Below are 18355 nucleotides of genomic sequence, written 5' to 3' on the forward strand. Positions count from 1 at the left end.
ATTTATTTTTTAATTCACAAAGCTGGTACAGCTGGAGGAGTTTGCCATTAGAATAAAGGCGGCTTCTGGAAGTGTGGGTGAGATTTGGGGGGCATTAGAAGTACAAGAGGCAAACTGTGGTCTAATTCAGTACTGGGAAATCATGTTACTGCCCTACCTCCCCTTTGTGAAAACAGGAGAAGGGAGAGGGGGCTTAAGGGGAGTGGGCGGAGGACAGATGGGGCGGGAGGGGCAAGCAAAGGGAGAAGGCTGAGGCGGTGGGGGCGGAGAACAGAAACAGCTCTCCCTGTGGGACTCTGGTGGAAAGTAGGGTTGTTTGAGTTTGTCTCTGTGGGCAAATGTGGAAAGAAAAAGAGACAGAAAACAAAAAACATCGACTGGACCAAAAAGACATGAAAAGGATTAACAGATGAGGAAGATCGACAAAACCACACTTTCGACGAAGCTGAACTGAACCCAGGGAGGAGAGAAAGGAAAAGAAGAGCTACAGAGACGTGTCTGCACAAGAGGAAGAGGGGGGGATGACTGAGCAGGCTTTGACTTGTACCTCCAACATTTGAGAGGAAACACTCAGTGGTGATGCCTCGCAGACAGAAAAAATGAAGTGATTTGAAGAAAAGTGTTAGAAAACAGCTGGACGCTGCTGGGAAAGATTACATATGAGGCAGCAAACACAGAAAGGACGAAGAAAACTGGAATCATAGCGGCCGTGGCGGACAGCAGATAGAGTGAAGGAGAGGAGAACCAGAAGGAGAGAGGGGCTAACGGGTAAGGAAGGTATGAGGGGACAGATCTTGAAGCCCCTCCTCTCTTTGATGATCACTATCCTCCTGCTGGCGAGCCTGCTGACCACTTTCATCTGGTACACGCTAGAGAACAAGTAAGTTCCTCTTAGACATGAAACAGAACCACACTTTGGTTAGGACATTAATCATGTGCAATGAAGGAAAAGTCACACTGCTGGGGTTTAACAATAGGAGTCAAAGAGGCTTTCAAGGCAGAACAAGTAGAGGAAGTGATCCCATGGAAAGAAAAGTAACGGTTTCCAGAATACACAACTCATCATTCAATGTCTGAATCCCAAAGATAGTTTTACAATGATATTACATAGGAACAATGTTGTTAGGTTGATCATCAGAAATATTACTAAACATTTTATTAATATGTTTTTCTGCAACAAAGAAGCAAGAGAATCAATTTCCTTAAAATTTAGAACAGCAAAAGTCAAAGTCTATGAAACATGTCACATTTACAAATACAAACTTACCTAAAATTAAAAGGTCACCATGTGGTTCAGACTTACAAAACAGGAAGAGGAAGCACTGAGAACACGAGACAGTCATACATACCACAGAACGCAGGAAGTCTCCTGCTGAGACATGAATAGATGTCAATACTGCTTGCATAAGTGTTTGCAGATTGGTTGTTAACTTACAGTGTGCATGCAAAAGCATTTCATACCTCTCAAACCTTTTTAACCTTAAGACCACAAACTTCCGCATATTTTTATTGAAAGTGTGTGCGATTAACTTAAGCAAAGTAGTGTTGCATAGATTTGTAGTAAAGGTTGCAGAAGTAATACTCTGAAATATTTATTTGAGGGTATTTTTATATTAGTTCGACATTTTTGCCCATACTTCACTTCAGCCGAATTGGATGGACTTTGACTGGGCCATTTTAACAGATAAATATGCAATGATCTAAACCCTAAAAGTTGAATCTTACCCAGTCTTGCAGATAAATAATGACACTTTAACCTTTGTATTAAAAGTGTCATTTGGTAAATATTGACACCTGTCATAAACATTCATAAAGACTCCGTGTTCACAACAGGTGTTACATCATGTTTATGACATTGTCTTCAAATAAAGTGTTCCCAATCATTATTTTTGTCACCTTTATTGTTATCACAGTAATACCACAAAAGATGTTTGTGGTATTTTAAAGCGATAAAAGTTTTAGTTCTTATCGCCGACCCAAATCTCTCCTTCTTTGGAGTGATTTGAATTGTTTGGTTGTGACGTTTGGTCTCACACGTACGCCAGCCAAGGTTAAACCCCAATAAAAAAGCTTCTAGACTCTCCTTCTTACACATTTCTGTTTCTTACACAAGCCTTGCTATGACTTTCTCTTAACAACGGTCTTCTTCTTGTCACTCTGGATCAAAGCCAGATTTGTGGGGTGTACAACTAATAATTGCCGTGTCGATGAATTCCCCTTCGTGAGATGTAGGTCTCCTCCAGTCTTCAAAGTTTCCTTCACCTCCTCCAGAGTTACCAGGAGCCTCTGATTACTGACCCATTTTCTAACCAGTAAATTTAGGTGGGCAGCAGGTCTGAGTAGGTTTGGAGTTGTAACATATATTTTCAAATCTCAGAGGATGGATTAAACATTGCCCTGAGAGACAATTAGAAGTTGGCATGTTGTCTTTAACCTAACTCTGCTTTTTATATCCAAGGTTATAATAGTTAACTAACAAAATAGCAAAAACTGAAATTGATATACACAAAATACAATACTTTGACCTTTTTGAATTCAGCACCTGAAAGTAAACTAAAGTATGAAAAACCTAAAACTACTATTAGTAGTAAAAACTAAAGTGAAACTAATAGTCAACTAATAATAACTAATAAAAACTAGCAAACACACAATAAAAATGTATTAAAACTAATCTAATTAGACAAAAAGTCACAACGAAATAAAATTAAAAACAAATCTATCATAACCTTGTTTTCTTGTCCATAACTTCAACCTTTTAGAGAACAGCTGGATTTATACTGAGATTTTCTTGCACACAAGTGGACAATATTTACCAATGAGCAGACTTATTAAGGAAATAGCTCAAAAGGGGATTCTAGAAACACACACCAGTGTCAGATAGTGTGCTCTTCTATTTTACTGCTTTGAATGGGCCTGTTATATGAAAAACAGTGAAGATGGTGATTGTAACAATACAACATGTAAGAATTTAAGAAGCATAAAGACTTTAGTGAGGCAGTGAATGTTTAAAGGTTTAGTCATAAAGACCCGATCACATGCAGGTCTTTGTGTGATGATTGCAGCAAAAGAAACAAGAAACAAATGTGAATTTGTATTCTTATTCAAATTTATGTTTTTTTTCTTCAGTAATGTGCAACCTAAGCGATCACTTCCTCAAAAGAAAAGTGCTCCTCCAACGTCTGCTTTATGCAAAGACTGCAGGTGGGAACTAACTAACAACGGTTTTTATTTACATGACTCGCCTTGTTTACACCATAATCATGTCTTGCCATGTTAGGAATACTGTGTTTACAAAAGTCATAGAGTAACTGGATGTGTTTATCTATTACAGAGAAAAAATAAACAAAGTCTTAGAACAGTATTCAAAAGCCTGGAAGAAACAAGAAGAGCCTTACCAAAAGTTCAGGTAAGATTGAGTCAAATTAATTAAACTAAAACAACTTTTTTTTTTTTTAAATGTTCGTTTCAGTTTTTAAGCAATTTGTGAAATGTGACCTTAAAGGACCAATATCCTGTGAAATTGACTTTTGAGCTTTATGTCATGGTCCTAAACACTTGCTCTCCTAAATCACCGCATATTTTCACAAAGCTCCTCCAGACTAGTGGCAGCAGCAGTTAGCAAACAACTGCGTGTCTGCTGAGCTTATTATACTAACTACTGTAGATCTCAGTCCAAATGCTCCTAAGAACTGTTCTAAATGGCATAATGGAGACATTCAATTGTGATGAAGTGTCAAAAAGAGCAGGAGCTTCTTAAAGAGACAGAAGCCAATTTTGAGATGTCAAATTGCAAAGTCAAATTCTTTTAAGTTATGTTTGATATATGCAGCATTTTTATAAAACTGAAAGTAACATTCTTCATTGTGCAATAAAATGGCACTGTGTGCTTGGAAAATACATAATACTGCCCCTTTAAAGATGCAATGAGGATTAGTTTTGCTTTTTATAAAAAAGAGGAACAAAAATCCCAAGCCAGTGCAATTGAAACATTTTATGAAAGAGGAACTAGAGTCCATCATCTATTTATACCCTTACAACTTCCTATAAGAGTAATGAAACAAATCATAATGCACAGCTTTATGCATTACTTTAAAGAAATTAAAACATTTAATTATACAGGAATCTACCAAATTTGATGCCTAAGTAAATGTTTCTGTCCAGGTATATTTTATGTTGCACTGAATCATCCGACTATTTGTGGCTCCCCAGGTCGCAGCTGAGCGCAAAGTGCCATGGTTTAGAGAAGGCTACAATTACCCAGGCAAACACTCCAGTGGGAACAAAGCTTGTTTATGATGGAGAGAAGAAGAGAACCCTTCAAGTAAACCTGGAGATTTTCAGCACCTTTTTTAAAGTAGGTCATTTTCAATTTCCATTTGATACCAGATAATAGTTCCACCTTTTGATCTGCATCTGAATATTGTACTTGATTTATGAAGCTTTCCCTTTGGAGTCTTGGGTCTAAATGGCCGTTTTGGTCTAATTTTGAATTTACCCTTATATTTCCACCATAAAAACTATTTACCTTACCTTGTTTGGTATCATTATTTTCAGAACATCCTAAACTTTGTGATTTTACAGTGTTTGTTTCATTTTGACAAAATTTATTATCACATTGGAGCAAAAAACACACACAGAAACATGACGTCATGCCCGCCACAGGGCGGGCGTCGACCTTAAAAGGTTAAGAAGCTTTGTCAGTCATTTCGGATAGTGAAACTCATATTATGTAGATTAATTAGAGGGAAATATTTCAGTATATGTGTAATCTGGGTCAGGGCACCAGATGTAATCCTTCGGTGTTCGTCTCAGGTCCAGCAGGTTCACTTTATGACAGACACATTAAAGTTTATTTTATCTATTCTAACAAAAGAGGAAATCAATGTGGTGGTTAACATCAGTCCAGCAGCTACTGCCCCACAGTTACAGCCCGGACAGAAAATAGATAAAGGGGACGAGCTGTCAGTTACTGGTTACTATGGCAACTGTCAAAAGCAGCATAACAGAACGTGAAACAGTAATAAAAGTCTGGAGAAATAACTTGCTGACTATCTCACTCTACAATATTTTGGTGTGGCTTGAAAAAACTCCTTATAGAAAAAATATTGTTTTATCAAATTTACATATTTTACTCATCTTTAATAGTTCAACTTTTTCTTTAGATGAAATATATATAGTGAATCTTATTGTAATCCTAGCAAAATATTATGTCCACAAGATGAAATGGAGTGAGAAAAATCCCCTCTTTTAATAATTTTCAAGAAACTGACTTCAAAATGTGTATTGCCTCTGTGGAAAAACTTAACTTTAATAATAAGAAACTTGACTCTTTAACTCTTCTCCAAAAATTTAACTTCATCTCATAAGCAGATCCCTCTGTTATTTTTTCATTTTCTTTTAGTGCTTTTATTGTTCTTTTTGCTCTAATATACCCTTCTTCATATGTATTTGAATATATTTTTGACACTTTTTGTTATGAAAACCTAACTGAAAAGTACACACCGTTTTATTTTACCAATGTATATATATTTATTTAACGTTTGTCTTTCTAGACTTCAACATAAACACCCTTAATGTCTGTAATCATTCTTTATTTGTTTTTATTATTATAAAATTTTAATATATGTCATTGAGTTAACGTCTGTATGTATGTTTATGTTATTTGTTTGAAATAAAGTATAAAAAAAAACTTGCTGACTAAACAAAATAAATTCAAAGAATAATAAACAGATTTTGACAAACTTCATATCCATAATATATATATATATATATATATATATATATATTTAAAAAAAACCTGTCACATGTAGATTTCTCACCATTTATACTTTGGATTTACATTCTTGTAAACATCCTAAAATTCAACAAGATCAAATGGAAACCATATGTGTTTAAAGTTTTCTGTTTCTGCTCTTTTCCAGGGGCATCCTTTCCCAAATAAAACCTGGCATACATGTGCTGTTGTTGGGAATGGTGGGATTCTGGCAAACAGTAGCTGTGGCAAAATGATTGATTCAGCCGAGTTTGTTATCAGGTGAGAACATTTTCCAGGTTTTTCCACATTTTGAAACTCCATCCAACAGTAGCTTTCCTCGTGTTACTTTGACAGGTGCAATCTGCCTCCTTTGTCAAATGGGTACGAGAAACATGTTGGCATCAACACGGACCTAGTGACAGCAAATCCAAGCATCCTCATGGAAAAGTGAGTACTGTTCCCATTTTAAGGTAATTTTTGGAGGTAAAAGTTACTTTCTTCTGTTTGTAGCCTTCTGCTACACAGCTGGCTAGCGCTGGCAAAGTAGTTTGAACATCAACTCAAGTCATTCCCTGAGTTGATGTGAAACAGCGCATTGACATCATATCTGGAGATGTCTGTAAATTTCAGCAAAATTTCAAGCATTGGTTACCACATGCAAATGCATACATAAATGTCAGACTTTGGGGAGTAACTTATTTATTATATAGGGTCTGGAGATAATGCAAATAGGGCTTTAAATATCCTAACTTTAGTCGTTTTTCTTCACTGGTCACCTTGTTTCTAGGTTTGGGGCTCTAATGGGACGTCGACGTAAATTTGTGGAAAGTCTGCGCAGCTATGGCGACTCCTTGCTGCTTCTTCCCGCCTTCTCGTTTGGCCACAACACTCCTGTGTCTCTCCGAGCTTTTTACACACTTGAGGACTTTGAAAGCCCCGTTCGACCTATCTTCTTCAACCCGGGTTACCTCCATAACCTGGCCCTCTTCTGGCGCTCTCAGGGCCTGAGAACGATACGGCTCAGCACCGGTATCATAATGACAAGCCTAGCTCTGGAGCTCTGTGACAACGTACAGCTGTATGGATTCTGGCCCTTCGATTTTCACCCATACAGCTTTCAAACTCTGACTAACCACTATTATGATGACAGAAAAACCAAAACAAAGTTCCACGCCATGCCAGATGAGTTTAACCACTTGTTGCGGTTGCACAGTCAGGGTGTTCTCAAATTACACCTTGGACACTGCAAAGCAGAGCCCAACTAGACTCCTCAGGCAAAGAGCCACGTGCCTTCTCAGTTGCCTCAGGTGAACCCAACCATCAAGACTTTCTTTTAATTACAAGCCTGTAAGGAATAGACTGACTAACTCCACAGACCAGAACCTATCTGCATCCACAAAACTTATACTGACATCAACATGCAACAAAAATAAGACAATAACTAGTACGGATTTCATCTTCTTTCACAACTTTATTTATGTTTTGTTCAAGTTGATGTCTGGAAGAGACTATGTAATGATAGTCAATGGTAGCCTTTGTGAGGCTATCATTGTTTAGTGCCTTATGTTACATCATTGTTAGTGATGGGTTTTGAGTCAGGGTTACTGTGTTTTAATGGAAACCAAATACCTCCTTTAGAAGAATATTGTGACTAAATAAAAATACCAGCAAACTGAATGTAATAGGTTGTTTAATACATTTAACCACTTTGAAAAGGTAATTTGTTTTAAATAAACAACATGAATGTGTTGGTACTGAACACTTTTTTCACTATGGCGGACTTAAGATGAAAGATTGTGCCTGTCCTGCCTTAAACATAAAGATCAGAATAGATTAAAAGAAAATGAAAATACAAATTGCACAATTTTTTACAGAAATTATAACACACCTTAGGTGCTTTTGATCCAAAAGCACCTAAATTGTTTAGAGTTACAAGTCCAGAAAAAATATTATACTGCCACTTTGAGGCAGGAAAGTGTTGCTGCAAAGAATGAGTGGTTTTGATTTGTTCTTTATCTGTTTTTCCAACGTTATTTCTCTGTGTTGTAACTTAACGCAGCTGCTGTAATTTCTGATTGTTCAATAAAATAAAAAACTGGACTAACTGCCTAATTTGTTCATTGAACATCGCACCACTCATACCAGTGATCCAATAGAACAAAAATATTTCACAAAATATTTTTAACAACTTTGGCTCCTACAGCAGTAATTATGTAAAATGTCATTAATTGTCCAATGTCAAGATAAATGTGGCCAGACTTCTGGCAACAGATTCAAATGCACTTCTATCATTACCCTAAAATTAAACCAGATGTTAAATGTATTAGGTCAAACAAGTAACCATTACAGAGCAAAGACACAACTGACTTGAAGTTAAAAAAAAATCACTGTGAGTCAATGGTTTATTAGTTATCAAATATAAAAAATCACTTTGAGATTTCAAACATTTCCTGGCGTGGTTTTATTTTTCATAGTTGTTCAACTTCATTATTTTAACCAAGTAATTCTGTATACATGTATACAGACTGCAGAATTCAATTAAATATTTTTTTTCCTGTAATATTTGCAATAACTTTCAACAGTGGTCTGTAACTAATAAGATGCCATCAGTTCTAACCCGATTATTAAAATTACTTTTTAGTGTTATTTATATCATTTTTTGGTCTTTTTTTTTTTTTTTTTTTTTACAACTACACACCATTGATTCTGTGTTACTGCCAGTTTTATAATGTCAAAAACTTGTGTTGGGTTTGTTACTTTTCTTTTAAAATCGGTCAAGTAATCCGCGATTTCACTGACAAGATCTGCAAATAAGAAAACTAAAACCGAAATATTTTTTATTTTGCCTGCAAAATTGCCTCCAAAATGGCAATTTCTGCCATTTTTGTCTTGTTGCCGCTCAAGAACAGGTGGACTGTGATTGGTTGCAATACAGCGGAAAGATGTCAAATTTGCTGGTTGTTATTGGCTGTTTTTCATCGAATTGAATGTAGTATTTGCAATGCCTGTCTGTGATTGGCTGGTAGTGTGGTTCATTTACATACAACTCACGCTGCGCAAGCGCGGACAGATCCGAAGTGAGCGGCGAAGAGAACCGTGCGAGCACGTAGACTGAACCGAACGACCGGAGATCCGAGCGGGATGTCAGTTTGTCAGTCAGAACCCCACTGAGCGAGTGTGTGTGAGATTTATATCCACAAAACAACTGTAAGATCAACAACAATCTTACAGATCAACAACTTTGATCCCGCCATAAGAGGGTCCTCAGCAGGAGAAGGAGGTATGAAACGACGACTTTTACGGTATTTGCCTTCTCTCCTTTTGGGTATCCTCCTGACTACTTTTATCCACTATATACTTCACAATAAGTAAGTTTCTTTTTATTTATTAAGTAGTGCGGACATACTTTCTTTGATTTTTTTATTTATTTATTTTATTTTAGCTTTTATTAGGTCTAAGAGTCAATTTTCCTACACAGTCTTGCTACTGTCCATTGCCACACAGGCGCCATTGCTATGTGTGCAGACAGGAATATCAGGGAAGAATCTGAAAAAGACACTATGCACCACGTAACATCTAAAATTTAACATATTTTTGCACTTTTGCAGTTTGTCACTAACCCAGGTGCTGTTGGAAAGTTACATACCCGTAGTCCAAAATTAATGGTAATAATTTGGATTATTTAGTTCACAAACTAAATATTTAGTTGCAAGCTAAATATTTAATCTGAAGATAAATTTGTTGTTTACAAAATAAATATTTAGCTCCAAATATTTCGTTAGCAAACTAAATATCTAGTTTGAAGCAAAAGATATTTAGCTTATATGCAAATTAGTTAACCGATAACTGGAAGTGCGCTCTCATAATAAATGTTGAATCTGCAGATGTTGACGCATTTACCTAAAAGCTAATTTAATTTTCCTTGTTAATTGAATATTGAATTTGAAATTGTGCCATCTATAAATGAATAAAAAACGTAATGAAAACATGACTGAAAAATTATCCCTCATTTTTTTATATGCTGTTTCTTTACAAATGCACCTGTAAGGTACAAAAATGACCTTTTATGGAGTATGTTTATATTAAAAGTGATTTGTAGTTTATTCTTTAGTTCTGAGGGTTAATGTTGGTTGCTTTTCTTTGTTTGATGGTTTATCTTTCTTCAAACAATAAAAAAATAAACAATCAAATAAAAGATCAACATTTTACTGGCAGAGAACCCAACCATGTGAACAAACCGTTTTGTTTTTTTTTATATCTGTTGCCTCTTTAAGAAATGTAACTATGTGCATTCATCATGTCAACAAACAACCACAGCTTGTTAACACTCATCAGTAACTCAGGTGTACAACGAAAAACAGGAAGACAGAAACCGCAGGCAGGTGCATGAATGGCCAATTTTATAGTTACAGCAAAAAGAAAATACTAAAACCTTTCATTATAGGAGCATACTTATTTCCTATTTTTTCACCAACTTTTCCAAGGCTTTATAGGTGTGATAAAAAATTGTTTTTTTTCAAATTCATTTTATTTTATTTATTTAAACACCCCATTCTGTGGAATCTGCTTGGAGAGGTTTTGTGAATTTGAGGTTAGATTTAAAACATTTTAGGACCTGAGAAATGCAAAATGTTTCCAAAGCCCCTTGATCCAAAGCAAGGGGCTATTGATGCTACTTACAAAATAGAGGTAAAAAACTAATTTCCTTTGATATTGTTTTAGCTGTTTAACTATTGAATTGCATATTTAAGAGTTTTAAGAAGTCATATTTTTGTAGGTGGAATGAGATCGGAGAGGGAAGAACTGGTATCTACTAGTGAAATGTTATAAAGAGATGCAACTCCTTCATTTCTGAAACCTAAACTCTTGCATGATCTACTCTTAGCAGCGCTTCTCCCCATTTTCAGAAGCTTATGTTTGGTGGTAGTGGTAAGGATTTCTTAAAGATTTTTTGGGATTAAATTTAAAAGTTTACAAACAGCAGCAGGGATTTTTGTGGCTGCTTTAAATGTTGATTCTTCAAACACTTTAGTCTTGATTAATAAGATACAGAGTGAAGACGCAGTTTAATGTTATATATTAAGCTGTAACAGACAAAAATGAATAAAGTACCAGTGACTTGAAAAATGCAACTCACTAAATACTGAAACAAACTGCCCTGCAGTAAGCTGCTGCTGTCACCAGAACTTGCAAAAATAAGCAATCCTTCAACATTGCTGCTAGGAAAAGGGCATTCTACTAATTTTGTGTTTTGTACAATGAATATCCCTTTGTAAATAAAATTTTTCTGTGAGAAAGTGTAAATCTGGGTTGGTGGGTTTTCTTATGTGAAGCACTGACAAATAGATTGAAGACCTATGTTTATTCTGCCTAAAATAACAGTTAAATAGATTTTTTGGACCAAAATTCATTCATCTTTGGGACACAGAACCCGTATAATTCTTGAGACATTCCCATCATGTCTACATTTGCATATAATTGAACAATGCAGCTCCTTCCAGTATCGGTAAATTGTTCCCAAAGATGAACCAGACTTGTGCAGCTTATTCTCTTCCTCATTTCTTACCTGATTTCTTTTGACTTTTTCATTGTGTCAAGCAATGTGTTTAACATGTAGCCTTCCACAGGCATGCCTCCAGTTAACTCAAATGCGTCAGACATTTGTGGAAGGAAACCCAAAAGGTTTAACCCAAGTCATACATTTTAAAAGACTGCCCTCCCTCATACTGACCATATGTAAACTTATAAATTCAAGGAAAGTTCTCGCTACGTTTGCTGGCATTTAGGAACTAGAAATAATTTGGGTAATTCCAATTGACTGAAAACAATAAAACTGTCTGATTTGACTTCTAACAGTGAGAAAAGAAAATTGTGTGTGTCTTTTTATTTGGTGTATGTAAACATCTGGTTTCAACTGTGTATTCTCAACTGGGTTATAATGTCTCCTTGTCTCAACTAATTGTAAAGATGATTTACTGTCACATTACTGGTAAATTTGTTTTATTTGCTTTACTTACCTTTACAGTGCATTACCTGAAACATTGCTTTATTCTGCAAAACTGGAATATCAGGCTTGCTGGGATTATTTGCATTTTTAACTTTGAATGGCGGTGTTAAAAAACAACAACAAAAAAACTAGTTTGGCAAGAGTTTACCAATTGTCACGAGGTGCAAGGAAACATGAAATAAGATCAGAAAGGATCTCATTTTACGAGGTCATGCAGAGAGATCTTTAAGATCCCAGGGGATCAAGGGGTAACGATGGCAAAGTAAAACAAACAGACAGACAGAGACTGTTATTCACAGGACGAGAAATTATGAGGGGACAACTCTTGCGGTATTTGTCTGCCCTTATTTTGGGCAGCCTTCTCACTACTTTTATCCACTATGCTGTCAACAAGTAAGTTTCTGTTTTTTCTAATTAATGAAAACAGGCTTTTGTATTTTTGGACTTTAGTTTTGCTGTAAAGGTTTGTTTTACTATGGAGCTTTGCTGCTGGGATATGAGGCGCAGATGACAGTTTTTCTGATGTTTTTATATGATTAATCTACAAAGGGAAAATAAAAGGAAACAGTAAAATACATTTTTGGGCATTTATGAACTCATGTAACTGTTACTGGAGAGAAGCATTTTTTTTTCCATCGTCTTTGAAACACAGCAAGAAAATCCATAGCAATTTCTAGCATTATACATTTGTGAAAATATATTCAGCGTTTCCTGTAAAATAATGTAGAGATAAGCCCATTTATTTCTAGTGTAATAGTTGCTCATTATTTTAACAATGGCTGCCAAAGTATTTTAGCTTTTTTTTAATGGAATTTTGTGAATTATACATTACATTAAATTTACTGAATACCAAAAAATCCTTCATGGTTGTTTCCAAAATCTGCTTGTGTAGTTTTTTGTGTTTAGGGAAGAAAATGGGAAAATTGCTACTAAATATTAGCAAAATCAATAATAGGGACAACGTATTTTTTGCAGACGATATAGGACCTATGAAAGCTTTAAAACTTTACGTTTGGACCGATCAAAAGGATAAGTTATGATTGAGCCTTCTAATGTTCTTAGCAGAAATTAATTATTGAAACTGATTAAAAAAAACGGTCTTACTAGCAGATATAGAGGCACTAAATGCAATTCCCCTATAAACACAGACAAACTGAAAATATGGGAATAACAACCAATGTGTGCATTGCATTTCATTTGAGTAAAGCTTTTGATGTAATCCTAGCAGTAGGTTTGTGCAGTTGGTCATGCTTCACTGCTTATTGGACGGCAAAAAAAACGGCACAAAACCTTCTGCATAGGTTCGTGACAAGGGATTAACATGTCAAAACAAACAATGCTATCGACTCGATCTTTGTTTAGTACATTGGCAAACAGGCAGGAGAATTTACCTCAGAAGAAGTGATGGTGACACTGTACAGATCCGTTGCATGCAAGTTACTGACCTTTAAATGTAAAAAAAATTAAAGGCAGTGCTCTTATTGTGTCTGAATTTCCTCTCTATAGTGTAATGTAATCTGGAAAACATTCAACGAGAATGTTCTCTCTAAAGTTAAAGTATTCAAACAGATGTTGGATGAGCTCCAACTATTTTAGGTGTGGCTCTTATCTGAGAAACAAAGACATGCTGTTATGCAAAGGCATAGGGAATTCTCGCAATAATAAAAAATATACAAGAAAGAAGGGCCAATAAAACTTTAGGAATCAGCAGCTGTCGTGCTTGAAGGGAAAGCTCAAACAAATCCACATCAAAACAATTGACTTTTCATTGCATTTCACACATTTTACGACGACCACAGCTGTAAATCACAATCCAATCAAAGTCAAAGTTTGCACAAAAATTACTAAAACTATTAATTCCTTTCAAACATAAAAAAAGAAAGCTATGAAATGTAAAGATTTTTTGAACGTTTTTTTTCTCTTTACCAGTGACTGGAAACTTCTCAACACACAACCTCAGCAACACCACGTGAAGAACAAAATCACTGGTTCCTATAAGGAAATCAAGTGAGAAAAATCGTTTTTTTGTTTGTTTTCTGTTACATGTTATCAGACGTCAACTTGACAATAGACAAACTTTGCTTCTCAGGGAGAAAAGCAAAGGAATAGAAATTTGCTCGGAAGTTTCTCAAGTCTGGAAAAATGAAAATCACAAAATCGAGTAAGTATGTCTTCTCAAGGATGTTAAGAGTTTTTTTGATTGATTTTATTACTGTAAAGCAGTTAACCATTAACCATCAACCAACAAACCGACCGCAATGAAGCTGTGTAAAGCAATTTATCATCTTTATTTTACAGTTCTTTAAAATGTCTCTTCTTTTTGGTATCTATTAAAAAAGAGGATCATTTAATGCTAGCTTTGGACAAAACGTTTGGCTCTTTTCCTCTTTAATCTTCCGAGTCCTTGGCGAGTGACGCTCTCCGTGCAGCGACGTGTAGCGACCGCGTCCGGCTAAAACGAAACAACAACAAAATGTGTTGACGTCACAGATCACAGAGTTTAATCTCATACAAAGCAATCGACAACAAAGCTGCAGAGGAACAGAGATATGCATTTTCTCATAAAAATAAGACACACAAGGGGAAGACAAACGAACACAGAGACAGACAAAGGCGCCCACGTGGAGAAAAGATGAAAAAAAAACTCAGAGACTCTCCGGTGCTGACCTGAAATTTTAACCAAAGAGGCGTTTCCCTATTTAATATATGCAAAGTAGGCGTTCTGCTCTTCGACCAATTAGAACTCCCTCAGGCCCCCAGAGAAAGTTGGGACTCCCTGATTTATAGCAAAGGTGTCTGTTTTTTATCTAAGCAAACGGGCGGACCACTTCGTCTTGGGCCGTGCCAGGTACGGGGAGAGGCGCCAAAGAGTCTCCTGCTCTATCGGAATGTAAATTTTATTGCTGTGTCTGTCAAAAGGGGGAGGAAAAAAGGGCCCTGCTCTGTCTGCTTACCGCATCTCAGACGAGACCTGTTCCAAATAAGAGTATTGTATATAACTATTACACATGTCGTATATTAGCTGTATTAAACGCCAACAAATAATCATTTTTCTTAACATATCACAGCCAGAAGCCACCTCAGCTAAATGATTCTCAGTCTTGTCAAGACTGCAGGTAAGTTCAGGCTATGTTTATCTTGTCTTCATCTTTATTTTTTGCCCCAACAAATCAAGTCATATCAGACATTTTCACAGACATTACTGAGTACCTGTGCTGATGTTCAACAGGGAGAAAATAGAAGAAATGCTACAGAACTATTCACAACCCTGGGTTAAAGACGAAGAAAAGTTCCAAGAAATCAGGTAAATTTATCATTGAAACCCCCTGCTTTTTAATGATAAATTAAAAAGCATGCTTCAATGAGAACTTTAGCTTAACATTTTCTATGTAGACATGTTTTATAAAGAGGAATTGCATTTGAGGAAGTGATCTTTAAAGATTTTCAAAATTTTTGTCTCCTGTTTCATGAATTAATTAATTATTGATGATTTACACCTAAAAGTTCTGCCAAATGATGTTCATTTAGTTACTTTTATCAGATATTAAATGGCAAGTTCAAATTAAAAAGGGTCAGAGATTCTGCTGTAAAAACCTGTAGTAGGTAGGCAGCTATATAAAGAAACATTGAAATTAACAGTGACAACACGTTGAGGAAACACCAAGTAACCACCAATGTGGGAAAATTAAATTTTAAATGCCATCTTTTTTAAATGAGCAATGCATAAATAAAACACAGTGACAGATAGATGGCCCTTTTAGTACAATGGCAATAATGCTAACTGCTAAGAGGTTGTGATTTCCCAGGACAGGGCTTAGGGTTCACTGCAATGGTTTGGAGAACGCCATCATAACCCAGATAAACAGTCCAATGAGAGCGAAGATTGTCTATGATGGGGACAAGGGGCATACTCTCAAAGTGAACTCACAACATTTTGCAACATTTGTCAAAGTAAGTTGGGTTTCATTAAGAATTATTCACTAATCATCCTTCCTTATTACATCATTATTTAAGAATGTGTTAAATTAAACTTTGACCTTTGGCGTAACCTGGCCAAAGTACAAAAAATTATTATGGACGACCCTGCACTCTAACCAACACCCCAAAGATTCCCCCAAGAAGTTAAGCTGAATGTTCTAAGATAAATTCAAAGAAGACTATCTTATTTTGTAAAAATGTTCTTGAATTTCCCGTTCATGATGATTGCAGACGCGTCAGATCTTGAATAAAACGTTGCAATCATGTGCCGTTGTTGGGAATGGAGGAATCCTAGCAAACAGCTATTGTGGAAATAATATTGATTCAGCTGAATTTGTGATCAGGTAAGAACATATTTAAGTGTAAGACATACGTTTAAGATTAAACCAAATCAAAGTAAACTGTTGATGTTACTTCATCAGGTGTAACCTAGCTCCTTTGTTAAATGGATATGAGGAACATGTTGGGGTGAAAACAAACATTGTGACTGCAAACCCGAGCATTTTATCTAAAAGGTGAACAGGTGTCCAGAAACAATTTCAACTTTATCACATTAACTTAAACTTTTTCAAACTTTGTAACACAGTTGTTTTGTAATTGTAGGTACGGCTCGCTTTTAGGCAGTCGACGCAGGTTTGTAGAGAGTCTTTGCCAATATGACGACGCCATGGTGCTGCTTCCTGCATTCTCCTACGTTGTAAACACAGCATTGTCTTTCCGGGCTCTGTACACCATTGACGACTTTGAAATGCCCATCCGGTCTGCCTTCATGAACCCAAACTACCTTCGGAGTCTGGCTGTTTTTTGGCGCTCTCACGGATTGTTAGAGAAACGCCACAGCACGGGTCTTATGATGGTCAGTCTGGCGTTGGAGCTGTGCGACAACGTGGATCTGTTTGGATTCTGGCCCTTCGGTCTCCACCCAGAAAGCTTCCAAGAACTGACGCACCATTATTATGACAACAATGAAGCTAAGAAATCTGTACACGTTATGTCGGACGAGTTCAAATTTTTGTTGCAGTTGCACAACCAAGGTGTGCTGAACCTACACCTCGGGGAGTGTGTACCAGAGGAATAGGTTAGTTAGACCACTCTGATGCAAATGTTTAGAATATATTTGTTACAGCATACAGAATATTAATTGGTTCCTCATCACTCCATGTCCTTGTTGCTTTATAAATCACGGAGTGATAAGTGTCTTTACCCTTGAACATGAGTTCCTGCACACAAGGAGACTGAAAATCATCTCTGATCTCAAAAGTGTCAGAAAGGTGAGAGCAACAGCAGCAAATGAAATGCAAAACAATCAAAGCAGAACAAAATAAGTTTATGAAACGATCAAGGCCTGCAAACAAACCCTTTATCATGTGACATATTGCCTCTTGTAAAACAATTTATTGTATGCAACAGTGCATGTCAATGAACGTAACAGCTTCTTAACACACCAGCAAGATCAGTGATTTAAGTGTACCAGGTAAAACAGGAAAAGCAGCAAGACAGAAACCTCTGAACGGTGCATGACTGCAAATTTCAGTCATGGTGAAAATAAAGTTCTGGATCTCCAAGTTATAGGGGCTTAGATATTTTATACTTGTCCAAGCTTTTTTGTTTCTTCAATTTTAGTTTCTTCTTAAATTTATTTATTTAAAGACTTGGTTCTGTGGAATGGTGAGTGGTTTTGTACATTTGAGGTTAGCTTCAAATAATTTTAGAAAGTGGGAAAGTTAGATCATTTATTTGTTTCACACCTAAAACTGACAAGAGTGTGTTTCTTTTCTTTTCTTTTTTTTTTTTACAACATTCATCAGCTGAAAACACTGAGTTCCTGTAAATCAAAGCTAAAAACCCACCGGTTTAGATTGCCTATGATTAATACTAATTGGAAAATTAATTAATTCTAGTCTTAATTGAATATTTGATCATGATTATTCTTGATGATGTTGAGGATTTTTGACAACATGTAGTGTTTGGTGTTCTCAATATAATTAGTTGCTGGTTTTTGTTTGTAAAGCATTTTGAGTTTTCAGTCTTTTTGCTGAAATGTGAAATACAAATAAACTCGACTTCACTATTGGTAAAACAGCTGGTGGTTGTAGTTCTTTCTGTGTTTTGTTCAATAAGTAACTTCTTCTCTCAGTAAGTAAAAGTATTTTTTGTGGTAAAGAAGGCAATCTGAGTTACTCTTTTTATGTGAAGACCAGTTTAACAGACTTAAGGCCAATGTTAGAAGGCAAAATGTATACTGACTAAGGAGCTCAAGTTTCAACACAGAATAGGGAAAAGTGCAACACTGCCACCGACTGGAGAGAAAATAATCTCTGCTGCACTTATAGAGAACCTAAAGCCGTCACGTTGCTGAAAACATATTTGTTAGAATTAATTTCTAATGAATTTAGTAAGTGATGTGAAAAAGTGTCACATTTTATTGTTTCAGAACATCAAACCGATGTAAATATTAGACAACACAAGTGAGAAAGTAAACAAAATCCATTACAAGATATTGTAAATACTTGATTGCAGTTGGTGCTGCTCGGAGTAGGCCAAATATATACATACATATTTTTTGACAAATATTTCCTTTTTTCAAACCTTGTTTTAATTTTCTAAATGTTTTT

The 18355-nt window shown here is 35.9% G+C and overlaps 2 protein-coding genes across 2 annotated transcripts; both read left to right on the forward strand.

Annotated features, from left to right (window-relative positions):
• Positions 1-262: 262 nt before the first annotated feature.
• On the forward strand, positions 263-7860 carry LOC102217909 (alpha-2,8-sialyltransferase 8F-like). The gene is made up of 7 exons (XM_005796754.2): positions 263-880; positions 3127-3201; positions 3332-3406; positions 4210-4354; positions 5922-6034; positions 6110-6202; positions 6543-7860. The coding sequence occupies exons 1-7, from the start codon at positions 780-782 to the stop codon at positions 7018-7020; spliced, it is 1080 nt and encodes a 359-aa protein (XP_005796811.1). The 5' UTR covers positions 263-779; the 3' UTR covers positions 7021-7860.
• A 4124-nt stretch (positions 7861-11984) lies between these two features.
• LOC102218165 (alpha-N-acetylneuraminide alpha-2,8-sialyltransferase-like) lies at positions 11985-17822 on the forward strand. Its single transcript, XM_023349465.1, has 9 exons — positions 11985-12155; positions 13692-13769; positions 13852-13923; positions 14831-14878; positions 14992-15066; positions 15569-15713; positions 15972-16084; positions 16163-16255; positions 16344-17822. Exons 1-9 carry the CDS (start codon positions 12073-12075, stop codon positions 16816-16818), a joined length of 1182 nt encoding a protein of 393 aa, XP_023205233.1. The 5' UTR covers positions 11985-12072; the 3' UTR covers positions 16819-17822.
• The last annotated feature ends 533 nt before the right edge of the window (positions 17823-18355 follow it).

Source organism: Xiphophorus maculatus, chromosome 16 (genome assembly GCF_002775205.1).
Source record: "Xiphophorus maculatus strain JP 163 A chromosome 16, X_maculatus-5.0-male, whole genome shotgun sequence".
NCBI classification, from domain to species: Eukaryota; Metazoa; Chordata; class Actinopteri; order Cyprinodontiformes; family Poeciliidae; genus Xiphophorus; species Xiphophorus maculatus.